The sequence below is a fragment of the Rana temporaria genome, chromosome 3, assembly GCF_905171775.1.
Source record: "Rana temporaria chromosome 3, aRanTem1.1, whole genome shotgun sequence".
In the NCBI taxonomy this organism is placed as follows: domain Eukaryota; kingdom Metazoa; phylum Chordata; class Amphibia; order Anura; family Ranidae; genus Rana; species Rana temporaria.
This window is the reverse complement of record NC_053491.1, coordinates 94,275,606-94,288,047: the sequence shown is the minus strand read 5'-3', so window position 1 is coordinate 94,288,047 and position 12,442 is coordinate 94,275,606. Positions and strand designations below refer to the sequence as shown.

Here is a 12,442-nt window from a genome sequence, read left to right as displayed (position 1 = left end):
CAGTTGGACGTAAGAAGGAATTCTGATACAGCCTTTGGGCAGGCAGTGCTGCAGGCTGCAGTTTGAGACCCTCGGATTCCGGGGGCTCCTCTTTTTTGAGTTAAATTTTAAATTTAAGATTATTTTTCTCAACTAAGTTGGATTTATTATGATTTGAGTATTCTCTAAATTAAATCCTTTTGTCTTGGAGATGTTCTCCCTCCCCTCATTGTAAGCATTGCTTTGGGACATCCCATATAGTAATGAATGCCGCTCTGTGTCCCGTGATGTAACGATAAAGAAAAAGAGATTTTTAATACAGCTTACCTGTAAAATCTTTTTCTTGGAGTACATCACGGGACACAGAGCTCCCACCCCTCTTTTGAGGACCATTTTGGGAGGCATACTGCTTGCTACAAAACTGAGGTACTCCTCCTATGGGAGGGGGTTATATAGGGAGGGGCATTTCCTGTTTGAGATTGCCAGTGTCCATCACCTGAAGGTACTCCATATAACCCATATAGTAATGAATGCCGCTCTGTGTCCCGTGATGTACTCCAAGAAAAAGATTTTACAGGTAAGCTGTATTAAAAATCTCTTTTTCTATGCCCCCTAAACAAGCAGAAAAGCCTTGCAGCTCCACTCATTTCCCATAGTTCAGCTTTTAAAGTGGAGTTCCACCCAAAAGTGGAACTTCCGCTTTAAGCACTCCCCGCCCCCTTACATGCCACATATGGCATGTAATTTTTTTGTGGGGAGGGAAGTGGGGGCTTTGGTAGGAGTGGGACTTACTGTCCCACTTCCTACTTCCACCCAGGGACCGCCTAGGTGACTCCTCCTCTCGCCTTAGGCGGCCCCTCCCTCTAGTCAATCTCCTGGGACACGTGACAGTTCCTAGGAGATCGCCTGTCCACTCCTAGAGTGCAGCGCGACTCGCGCATGCGCAGTGAGTGCCCGGCCATGAAGCCGAAAGCTGTTGCGGGCTGGTACTCATACTGTGAATGGAGGAGCAGAGCTCTGGGCGGCCGCATCGCTGGACCGTGGAGCAGGTAAGTGTCTGTTTATTAAACAGTAAAAGGCTGGAACACCGCTTTAAGCTAGATTTTTATAAAAATGTGCATCAAAGCCTAACTCCAGATTTCATGTAACTTTAAAGCAGAACTACACAGTATATGAGCACCAAAAACACAATTTCGTTTATTTTTAATTTTCAAAGCAAACTCGCCCATCCATCCATGTCTCAATGCTTCATTTTACTGAGAAATCCTTGGAAAAACACCCCCTAGCATTTCTGGCCACAGTCAGTTGCATAGGGGCAGATTACTTCCTGGAATCCATCTGCCCTTAGCTCAGGCACACAGGCAGGAAGGTGGACTTAGCTGGGAAAACATCTTCTGAAGACTCCTGGGGAGTATGAGGTTATTGGTCTAGGCATGGAAACCAGGAATAAACGGAAGAAATAAAATAAAAAAAAAGTTCCTATAACATGTGTTCCTATCTGTTTACTAATTCTATCAGTATAAGGATTAAAAATAGTCAGTGTTGATGGAGAGAGTGAAGTTCCACTTTGAATAGGTCGTTTGTACCAGACAAACTATTTGCTTCACCAACAGATGTGCCCACTATAAGGCTCCATGCACACTGGAAGCTAAAAAAAGCTATTAAAAACACCAGTAGCTTTGCAGGGAGCCTTTCAAAGTTTTTAAGCGTTTTTGCAATAGCGTTTATTAGCGTTTTTCAGTGTAGCTTTTTTTTTTTTTCAATGGATTAAAAACAGCTAAAAAATGCTGGAGAGCTGCGTTTTTGAGCGTTTATCGCCAAAAAACGCCTATAAACTCCACTGCTCATTAACACTAAAAAACGTCCATGTGTGGATGGACACATAGGCTAACATAGAGTGCAGTTTATGGGCTTTTAAAAAAAAAAAAAAAAAAGCCAAAACGCCAATAAACTGCAGTTTATCAGCTTCAGTGTGCATGGAGCCTAAGCGCCATATAAACTGTATGTAGCATCAGCTACAGTGTATACAGGGCTGTTTTTCAGAAGCGGGGAAGTGACTTTCCGTCCCACTCTTGGAACAAAATATATTTGAGCTCAGTGCTGCTCAGCCATTCACAGAAAGCTTTGCATTTTATCAGGTTGGACCAAATGAACTATTTAAAGATACAAAAAAAAACTAGAGTTAGGCTTTAAAACAGTAGAAAACCGCAGCATTAAAGAAAAATAAATCCCCTGCTAGTATGCATCGCACATTATGAAATGCCTACCTTAGAATGAAGCCCTCCAGAGGCATGATGTCATCTCTGACGGGCTTTTATCTTCACTCGTTCTTCCTTCTGGGTTAACAGGCTCAGGCTGTTTGAGTGGCTGGGGCCGCGATGACTTTGGCTGCGGCATGGAGCTCTGAAGATGTCCTTGGCTGCATGCAGTGTGAATATCTACTAAACACTGCAAGTTTAGGAGATCATCACAGTTACCTACAGGTAAGCCTTATCATAGGCTTACCTGTTGGTACAAATTAAAAAAATGACTTTACTTCCCCTTTAAATGTAGAAATTTTGAGATTTGCCATAAGAGAGCTCAGTGCATTTACTCATTGTTAAAATAAGATACCAGCCACACAGGATTCCTTGTCTAGCATAGTGTGAATTAGCAGTGACGCGCATCCATTGTGATATACACAGATATAATAAGCAGATATGGCTGCTGTTAACGTGTGTGGGTGTGTCTATATGGAAGAAATGGAAGCATGGCACTTGCAGTTTTATGCTATTTTTCTGAATGCAGGAGAACCTTTTAGATCCTTCACATATAGGCAGTTGTTCATCTTCGCATGTAAATGCTAATCTATAGAGTATCATTTCTGACAAGCATTTTACAAGCTTTCAGCATCTTTCTTGAAGGCAGATTTATACTTAGAATGTTCATTGTATATTCTAATAAAATGTTTATCTTTAAACATTTATTTAGACCCTTATTAGCCTAAAAAAAACATTGATTTTACGTTTGCATTATACACTCTTGCTCCTCAAGGTTTTCATGACATATGAAATACAGTGATTTAGGCCCCTTCCACATGGAGTCTGTTTTCTCAGCAGGGAATGGGACCACTGATCCCCGCTGAGCAGGCGGGGGGGGCTGGTCCATGTCCTCTCCACTAATGTAGAGCAGCCACGGACACAGCCCGCTTTCCTCTATGGGTGGTCAGATGTAAATGGACTGCTTTTCCGTTTACACCCGACTGCCATCTGATCTGCTAGAGATGGAGAGGGAATGCATTCCCATCCATCTGTTTTTAGTTGATTGGATTGGATGTCGGACACAAGTCCGTTTACACCTGCTGCTCGATAGAGAATTGACAGGTCCGCTCATGTGAAAGGGGCCTTATACCTTTACCTGGGAGGGTAAACATTTTCTACTGGTGAGTTGGCTAACTCATAGAATAGCATTGTGAAGAGTAGCAGTAAAACAGACCTGTGAATCTACATATGTATTGTGCTGCTCAACGTTCATACACTATGGGCCAGATTCACAAAAGGGATACGACGGCGTATCTGCTGATACGCCGTCGTATCCCTGTTTCTATCTATGCGACTGATTCATAGAATCAGTTACGCATAGATATCCCTAAGATCCGACAGGTGTAATAGTTTTCCACTGTCAGATCTTAGGATGCAGTACCGCGGCCGCCGCTGGGGGGAGTTCGCGTCGTAAACCAGCGTCGGGTATGCAAATTAGCAGTTACGGCGATCCACAAAACTTTTTCCCGTCGTTACGTCGCCACAAGTGTTAGTTTGCCGTCGCAAAGATAGGGCACCTTTTACAAAGTCTAAAATTACTACACCATGTAAAAGTATACCCGTCTTTCCCGCGTCACTTTTTAATTTTTTTTTTTTTCCCCCGGCGCAAGTCTTTTTTTCAGGTTGCGATTCACAAAACGTTGGCGCGTCGGGAGCATGCGCAGTACGTCCGGCGCGGGAGCGCGCCTAATTTAAATGGTACCCGCCCCATTTGAATTGGCCCGCCTTGCGCCGGACGGATTTAGGATACACCGCCGCAAATTTCCAGGTAAGTGCTTTGTGGATCGGGCACTTAGACAGAAAATTTGCGGCGGTGTAACCTAAATCGGTTATGTTACGCTGCGCCCGGGCTACGTGAATCTGGCCCTATATATTTAGAAACTTTAGTTAGGCACAAGGATTTCAAAACGTTAACAACGTTGATAGCATGGTTTTATGAAGTTGATAACTTACTCTTCTATTTCGAAAAGACTATACATTTGCTTTAAGTTCTGTATTCTCCATTCCCAAGTGGGAGCTGAAGGCGTTCCAAGGGACTAAAGAAACAGTCTTGAAGCTTGGTAAATTAAAAATAATTGCTGAGCCCGATGCTGCATGCACAGACACACTTGTCTTTGGTGTTCTGACAAACCTGATGCAAACTTTTATGTGTCTTATTAGTTGGGTAGTAAATGAAGCCCCCTGTGTTCACCAGGATTTGTTAAAAAGAAATAGCAAGCTTTTAGGATTTTATGGCCCTTCCACAAGCATTCTACAACTACAATTTGGGACCTAAAGCCCAAAAATGTGCATCTTTAACAAGTTAGCCAATAAGTGGTATGCGTTAAAATCCAGGCTTTCTGCGTTAATTGATGGCTAACATAGTACAAGGCTCTACTACTGAAATATGTGTTTACAGATCTTCCAACATTCCCAAGAGAACACAGAGCTTATTCATATACCTCAGCCCACTGATATTCCTGTTTGTCTCTGACTCTTCATCAGTATGGTAGTCCATTCATTTTCCTGTTCTCTATGTCTCTGCGCCTCTATCCTCACTAGACCAAGATTGTGTTTTTACTCTCCAACACTAAGTTGTGTATATTGTTGCAGCGCTACCTGGACGAAGCAGATAGAGACAAGGAACGGTACACAAAGGAAATGCAGCAGTATCAGAAAACAGAGGCTTTCCGTTCGTACAGCCGAAAGTCACAGAACCGTCAGAAAGGGAGGCAACAGAGGCAGGGTACGTTGTGGTAACGAGCTAACGAGTTATGTTTTTTTTAGCTTTTATTTAAATGTAATCTGGTCAGTTTTTAGGAAGTATTTTTATCCTAAACTTGGCAAACAGCTGAAATGCATATTTTTACTTGCCAAGGAAATTTTGATTCTGCTCAGTCAGTATTTGACAGTGTTCTGGAACTACCTGCAGACTATATTGCAGCCTGCATAACTTGGTCCTGGATGCACCCCAAGCCCTGACTGGACAATAAAAATTAAACAGCAACCTTGTAATGCAGTGGGCTTTGCAACCCTAATTACTGCTCCTTCCTTGTCCAGTCTAAATGCTGCTGTGCAGGAGATTACAGGAGGCTGATAACTGGAGACCAATTCTGGCACTTATGCTAGTTCTATGTAAAATACAAAACTGGATAAACCACTCACTGTCCCGTCCACATCAATTTTACTGCGGGTGGGTGGTACAGCCATGCATAATCACATACATATGTCACTGGCTGGTGGGAGCACAACCATTGTGTCCGGTGGACACAGCAGATTGCGGCTCCTGGTACCCAGCTGCTTTGAGTGGCCAGGGTATCGCATGATCACTATGCGATCACAATGTAAACGCAACTGTCATGAATGGGTTTCATTCATAACACAGCCATGCTTAGTATTGTGATACTGTGGTTGGCCCATAGCTATCACATGGTACCTGGGCCAATCACTGCACCCTGTACCATGTGATAGCTGTGGGCCAATCACAGCACTCAATAGTAATCACAGCTGTTATGAAGGTAACACATTCATGAAAGTTCAAAACATTATTGTTGCAGTGATTATTACTGTAAGAGCAATCTCAGAAACTTCTGAACAACGTTGATGAAAGTATGTGGGGGGGGGGGGGGACATTTGTAAAAACAAAAATATTTAATTTCTTAATTTTCCCCAAAAATTATTCTTACTTAATAAACTGTGTCTACTTTCCAAAAAGTGGCAATTTGGGGAGTATTTGTACATTTCTGGCATCTTGAGGACATCAAGAAAGGAGATAGGCCGTCAGTACATCAGGGTTAATTAATTTTCAAATATATGTACCATCGTTTGTAGACGCTATAACTTTCACACAAACCAATTAATATACACTTTTTGGGGGGGGGGGGGGGGGGGGTTTTGTAAAAAAAAAAAAAAGATATAAATTTAATTTGCGTACAGTGTTGCATGACCACGCAATTGTCAGTTAAATAAGTGCAGTGTTAAATAGCAAAAAATTGCCGGGTCATCGAGGGGGTAAAACGTTTTGGAGGTTAAGTGGTTAATTGTAGGTATAGACATAATGGGGTTAATTTATTAAAGGAGTAGAACATGCTTTGTCTACATTTCACTTGGCAAAAAAAATACCCAATCACATGCAAGGATAAATAAATGTATTCTTGCTTGCACGTGATTGGATAATTGAGGTTAGCACAGCTTTACCTCGTTTACTAATCAAAGTGAACATTTTGCAAAATGAACATGCTCTAAATCAACCCCAATAGGTTTGGCAGTAAAATAACAGCAAAATATGTTTTTGGGATTGGACGTGGGTAATGAAGCTCTATAGTTGTTGCATTCAAGACCTCCTGTCCTACATGATTCCTCTCTTTTTTATTTTTTTCTTAGAAGCATCACGTACAATCCCCAGTGACCCAGAGGTAAGGCTCTGTATATGTAGTAGGGCTCTTGTCTTTACCAACTTTGACTACATTGTTAGCTGTGTGATAATCTTAAATGTGTTTTCCCAATCTTAAAAAATGTAAATGCACTGCAATATCTCTATGGGGGTTTTAAACTTTTGATTAAAAATAATTATTGGTTTCTACATTCTGTATTAGGTGCTAATAGATTAATTATTGAAGTAATCAGATGTACAAACGCATACATAAATGAGCAATATAATTGATTTGGAAACAAAATTGAAATGTTTTAAGTGTGGCATTTATGTGTGATAACATGCATGAGGGAAACGGGTATTTAGTGTAGATGTATAGGATAGTTATTAACAGGAGTGACAGCTTGAGTGCAGAAACAAGGCACAGGATTGAAAAACAGCGTGAGAAGCATTAAATAACCACAGAAAAGGGAGGACAGGGTAATGTGGTTGGATAGATTACACAAGCAAGCAGACTGGGGAGAATAAAGTGTCTAAATGGCATTGCAGTATTGAAACATAAATGGTAAATATCAAACAGGAAAGCGGAAATTTGAAAAGGCGTACAAAGTAAGTCAGATGTTTCAGGGAAAATGGCTGCCCACAGAATCTGTTATTTTGTCTCGTCTTCCCAAATTTATCAGTTCTTGTTGCTCCCCTTGTTGTTACAGTTAGGTGACAATGTAGGATAAAAGCAATAGATGGGCAGGCAGATGTAAAGGGTTATATACACAATATATAATACAGTATACAAATATGCAGTAATGCTATAAAGGACCTGTTTGACCCCATTAAGCCACAAAACAGTTTCCTGCTGTTGCTGTTATGTATCAATTGTGCTGCATTTCATTTCGGTCTCTGCCATTACACAGCGTGCGGCCCTGGGACCAGGAACACGTAAACAACGTTCTCCAGCTGTCCTAGAGGCCTCCCTCTGGCCAGGCTGGCTGTCAGGCCAGGATCATTTCTGCACAGTACTACAAAAGCTAGCCCAGGAGCACACATTTAGAGTGATGTAAAAAAATAAAACATAGGCATTTAGGCTCTTTTTTAAAAAACAATATTTGTTTTATATACAGCTCACAAAAAAAATAAAAAATATGCAGTTATTCATCAAAAAAAATAACATGTTTTGAAAATACACATTCCATTTAAAATGTTCTAAGTGCAAAAATAGTCCAGTTCTGTGCCTGGCGAGTTTTGTAAATTTTCACTATAGCCAAGAATAGAAACATTAGTGAAGCCTTAAAGTGATACTGAACACACACTGTTTCATTTACATTGGCAATTCTTTTTTTGTATGCAGATGATGACACTGTAATTATTTTAATAAAAAAAAAAAAAATCCAAGAACCTATTTCCTAATCGATATACAGCTGTCACATGACCCAGCTCTCTACCAGCCTGTCTGTAGGGAAACATAAGCAGGAGGAGCTTCTAGTTCTCTGCTGCTGGTCACGTGTTACAAAAAAAACAGCCTTTGGAATACAGAATAAAGTTCTGTACAGGATAAGTTTTTTAAATTGTCATACAAATATATATATTTGAAATCAAATAGTTATTATTTTTTGGCAATGACCTGGTGTGGCCGGATTTCTGCAAGTCACAGGCTGTGTCACACTCTTAAGCCTGTGTTTGAGAATAAGACACCACTAATCTACATGTAATATCCCATCCCCGTTGTTTTTAGCTGGTTAGTGGGCATGGAGGAGGGAGTGGGCTGTCATTTACCACTATGTATACACCCACATGTTTGACTCTATAGTCACATGGGCTGCTCAGATGTGATAGGGAAGTAAAGCTTGGCATAGAAACTCACTGAAAACTGAGCATGTGCAGAGTTGCCACCGCAGCTGCAAAATCTCTAGCTGAATTGGGGACAGAAGGGAGGAGATAGAGAGCAGCAGGACCAGTTTTTTTGCAGAATACAGAAAACTGATTTCATAGTGACTGAGCGAGTATGAACAGCATGTAATTCATTGATAGTTTTTTTTTATGATGTCTATTTAGTGACACTTTAAAGGAGAAGTCCAGCCTGAGCTCATTCGGCTGGGCTTCTCCTGTGACCCGACACCAGGTCTGAAGCCTGCTCTCTGCTGACGTCACCAGAACCAGTCCATGTCATTCCGGGTTCCGAAGTCTGGATCCGCCAGGTGCCTGGACTGATGGCAGTCTCGGCCCCTCAGCTCCCCGCTGAGATGGTCGCTCCCCGCCCCTCCACAGCTTAGCGCTCCAATGAGCATGGAGGAGCAAAGCAGAAGAGATGTTGACTTACAGTCAGCAGCTCGGGGAGGTGAGAGAACTGAGCCATAGATGGTGTTCGGTGGCTCGGTTCTCAATTAAGAGACGGCGGGGTCTGATGCTGCATCCACCTAGGTAAGTATGAATACGGGATAAAAAAAAATCCCATACTTCTCTTCTAAGGTTTCTTTACCATAATGCATAAAATAATTTAAGGTAAATAAGCCTCTGTGCTGCAGGAGCCCCCTCAGCAATTTACCTCAATGCATTCTATGCATTAAGGTAAAGAAGCCCAGAGTTTTCTCCCCCCCACTTAAAATCTGAGTCCGATCCCAATCCAGTGATATGCATGAGGGCAGCAGCTCTCAGAGCTGTCACCCTCCTCCTGGGCAGATTGATAGCAGAGGGAGCCTAAATGCTATTATGAGGGAGCAGGGCGTAGGGATGAGCTGCCCAGTCTATGTCAGGGCAGTTCGGAAGCGAGCCTGTGGCTTTTTATGGGGGTACTCGTTGAAGAGAAGGAGCCTGTAACATCGGCGGAGGACCCCAGAAGAGAAGGATCGGGGCTGTTCTGTGTAAAACCATAACACAGGGCAGGTAAGTATAACATGCTTATTTTTTATTTTATTTAAAAAAAAAATTAAGCTTTAGTGCTACTTTAAAGCTGACATAATTGTAAACTATCCATTCCCCCTTTTGTATTTGCTGCATAATGCACACAAGCTACACCAGGCATACCTACCCCCCCCCCCCCCCCCCCCCCCATAGGTCTAATAAGGGATATTCTCCTGATGTACGGTACTAAGAATCTAGATATGGTTTTATCACAACATACTTGTGCAACTAATAAAAGTTATTTTGAGATTTATGTTTTCCAAAGTTTTTACCTTTCTTTACTTTGTATGTTCGAATGGTCCTACTTTATCTTCTCAGTAATCCCTTTTGCAGCTAACCTAATGCACTCATTTCATACTTTACTGCTTTGTGAATGACTGTTGGCCCCTCATCTGGAGCATATTCCCCTCTCTGGTGTTTTGTACTGATCACCCTGCTTCTGCCTGTTCCCTTTTATGTGCATTCTACTCTACATCATCTTGTATTTCTTTATTTCAGAAAGAATCTGTGTTGAAAGAAAGATCAGTATTCGATATTCCTATTTTCACAGAAGAATTTCTGAATCACAGCAAAGGTGAGGGTACTGGGTCACAGTGCTGGGAGGGTTTATGATTGATGAACCTTTTTTTGCTGACAGAATAGTTTGTAATTCTCTTTTGGTAGCAGCAGGATACTTTGGTTAGACCTGTACTCCTTTCATTGCCATCCATCATTCTTTCTGCAGCACGGGAAACCGAGTTAAGACAGCTCAGGAAATCCAACATGGAGCATGAGGAACGGAATGCAGCGCTACAGAAGCATGTGGAAAGCATGCGATCTGCAGTGCAGAGACTGGAGGCTGAACTGCAGCAAGAACAGGGGAGGAACACACTCCTACAGCAACATTTACAAAATGTTCGCCAGACTCTTTCACACTGCCTGCAAGCTGTCCCTATCCCAGGTATTCTGTCCGTGCTGCTTATTCTCACCACTAATATGTATGTGTAAGCCTATGTGTAGCCTGTTACATGATTTCCATAAACTCAGTACGCAGATGTTGTAGTCAACACTTATCGAGGAAGGAACAGAATTAGGCTGTAGTGTGAATAAATGGAAGGAAGTGACCGGATTGAGCGTTGATGTGAAAGTAATGCGAGTGAAAGAACTGAAGTATATTTAACTTAAACAGATGCAAGTTAGTGTAGGAATTGTAACTTGAGTTGAAGAAAGATACGTGGTAGCATACACTTGACTAATACCTGCCATTTTGTATACATCCTCAACACTCTTCTGTAATTCTCCTTCTGTCCTTTTACTCAGGTACCACTGAAACACCGACCCTGGAGACAATTGACTCATATATGAGCCGCCTGCAGAGTGCCGTGCTTACACACCCCAAGGAGAGTGAGGCTCTTATCTCTGGCGTCAGAGAAGTGTTAAGTCAGCTGGAGGGTTAAGGATAGATCTCACACTTCTTGCAACCATAAAGACCTTGATGTTTGACCCTTTTGCTGATAGAGGAGCTCGCAGCTACTAGCAGAATAACCGCATAAAGAGGATTAAAAGACAGAACTAAGGCAAATACTTGTTTCTCCATCTCACCGCTTATGGTTAGCAGAGCTGTATGCAGTATGTCAATAAAGAGATTGTGTTTTATGTTGATTTTATACTATTGTGTACTCCCTCTTATTGATTTTTGTTATGTAAACATTGGGGTTGATTTACTAAAACTGGAGAGTGCAAAATCTGGTGCAACTGTGACAGCCAATCAACTTGTTCAAAAAGCGATACAAAACGCACACACTGTTTAATGTACGTTGTCCCTTCTAATTCTGTGTGAGAATGATGGCACTGTAATTATTTTAATAAAAAAAAATCTAAGTACCTATTTCCTAAACGATATACAGCTGTCACATGACCAGCTTTTTCCAGCCTGTCTGCAGGGAAACATAAGCAGGAGGAGCTTCTAGTCCTCTGCTGCTGGTCACATGTTCAAAATAAAAACAGCCATTGAAATACAGAGTAAAAATAATTAATATCAATAAACTGTTTTAAATCATCATACAAATTTATATAGGAAATCAAATCTTTATTATTTTTTGGCAATCACATGGTGTGGGTGGATTTCTGCCAGTCACAGGATGTCACTCCCCCTCTATCCTGTGTCTAAGAATAAGAGGAAGGTAAAGCCTCCATCAATCTGGATGTAATATCCCATCCCCATTGTTTTTAGCTGGTTAGTGCACATGGAGGAGGGAGGGAGTGGACTGTCATTTACCACTTTGAATACACCCACATGTTTAACTCTATAGTCACATGGGCTGCTCAGATGTGATAGGGGGGAAATGCTCAGCATAGAAACTCACTGAAAACTGAGCATGTGCAGAGTTGCTACCACAGTTGCAAAATCCCTAGCTGAATTGGGGACATGAACAGAAGGTGGAGATAGAGAGCAGCAGGAGCAACCATTTTTTTTGCAGAATTCAGAAAACAAATCTCATAGTGACTGGCTGTGTATGAACAGCATGTAATAAAGTATTCATTGATAGTTTTTTATGATCTAGATTTAGTGACCCTTTAACCACTTAAAGGGGTTGTAAACTCTCATGTTTTTGTCACCTTTATGCATTAAGGTGAAAAAACTTCTGACAGTGATCAGCCTCCTAGCGCCCCCCTCCCATCCCCCGTTTTACTCGCCTGACCCCCTTTGATCCCTCGGCGGAGACACGCTATACCTCTCTGCCCTGGGTTCTCGGCTCTGAATTGAATAGATTGATAGTAGCACAGCCACTGACTCCCACTGCTGTCAATCAAATCCAAGTGACGCAGGGGGGCCTAGTTCTACATTCTACAAATGCTGGACTCGGGAGTGCGCCCACAAGGTAAACCAATACCCCCCCGTGAGATTGCTTTTATACGATGCGTGGAGGAGCTGATA

At 41.9% G+C, this 12,442-nt stretch overlaps 1 protein-coding gene across 2 annotated transcripts in view; it reads left to right on the top strand.

Moving 5' to 3' along the window:
- The window catches only part of HMG20A (high mobility group 20A), a 51,136-nt gene extending 39,965 nt beyond the window's left edge, over window positions 1–11,171 (top strand). For both annotated transcript variants that reach the window (XM_040342999.1, XM_040343000.1), the window contains 5 exons: window positions 4,872–5,004; window positions 6,642–6,673; window positions 10,024–10,099; window positions 10,250–10,465; window positions 10,825–11,171. In XM_040342999.1, the coding sequence (XP_040198933.1) occupies window positions 4,872–5,004; window positions 6,642–6,673; window positions 10,024–10,099; window positions 10,250–10,465; window positions 10,825–10,961 (594 nt within the window). In that variant the 3' untranslated portion in view covers window positions 10,962–11,171. The remainder of the gene's footprint in view (window positions 1–4,871; window positions 5,005–6,641; window positions 6,674–10,023; window positions 10,100–10,249; window positions 10,466–10,824) is intronic.
- The last annotated feature ends 1,271 nt before the right edge of the window (window positions 11,172–12,442 follow it).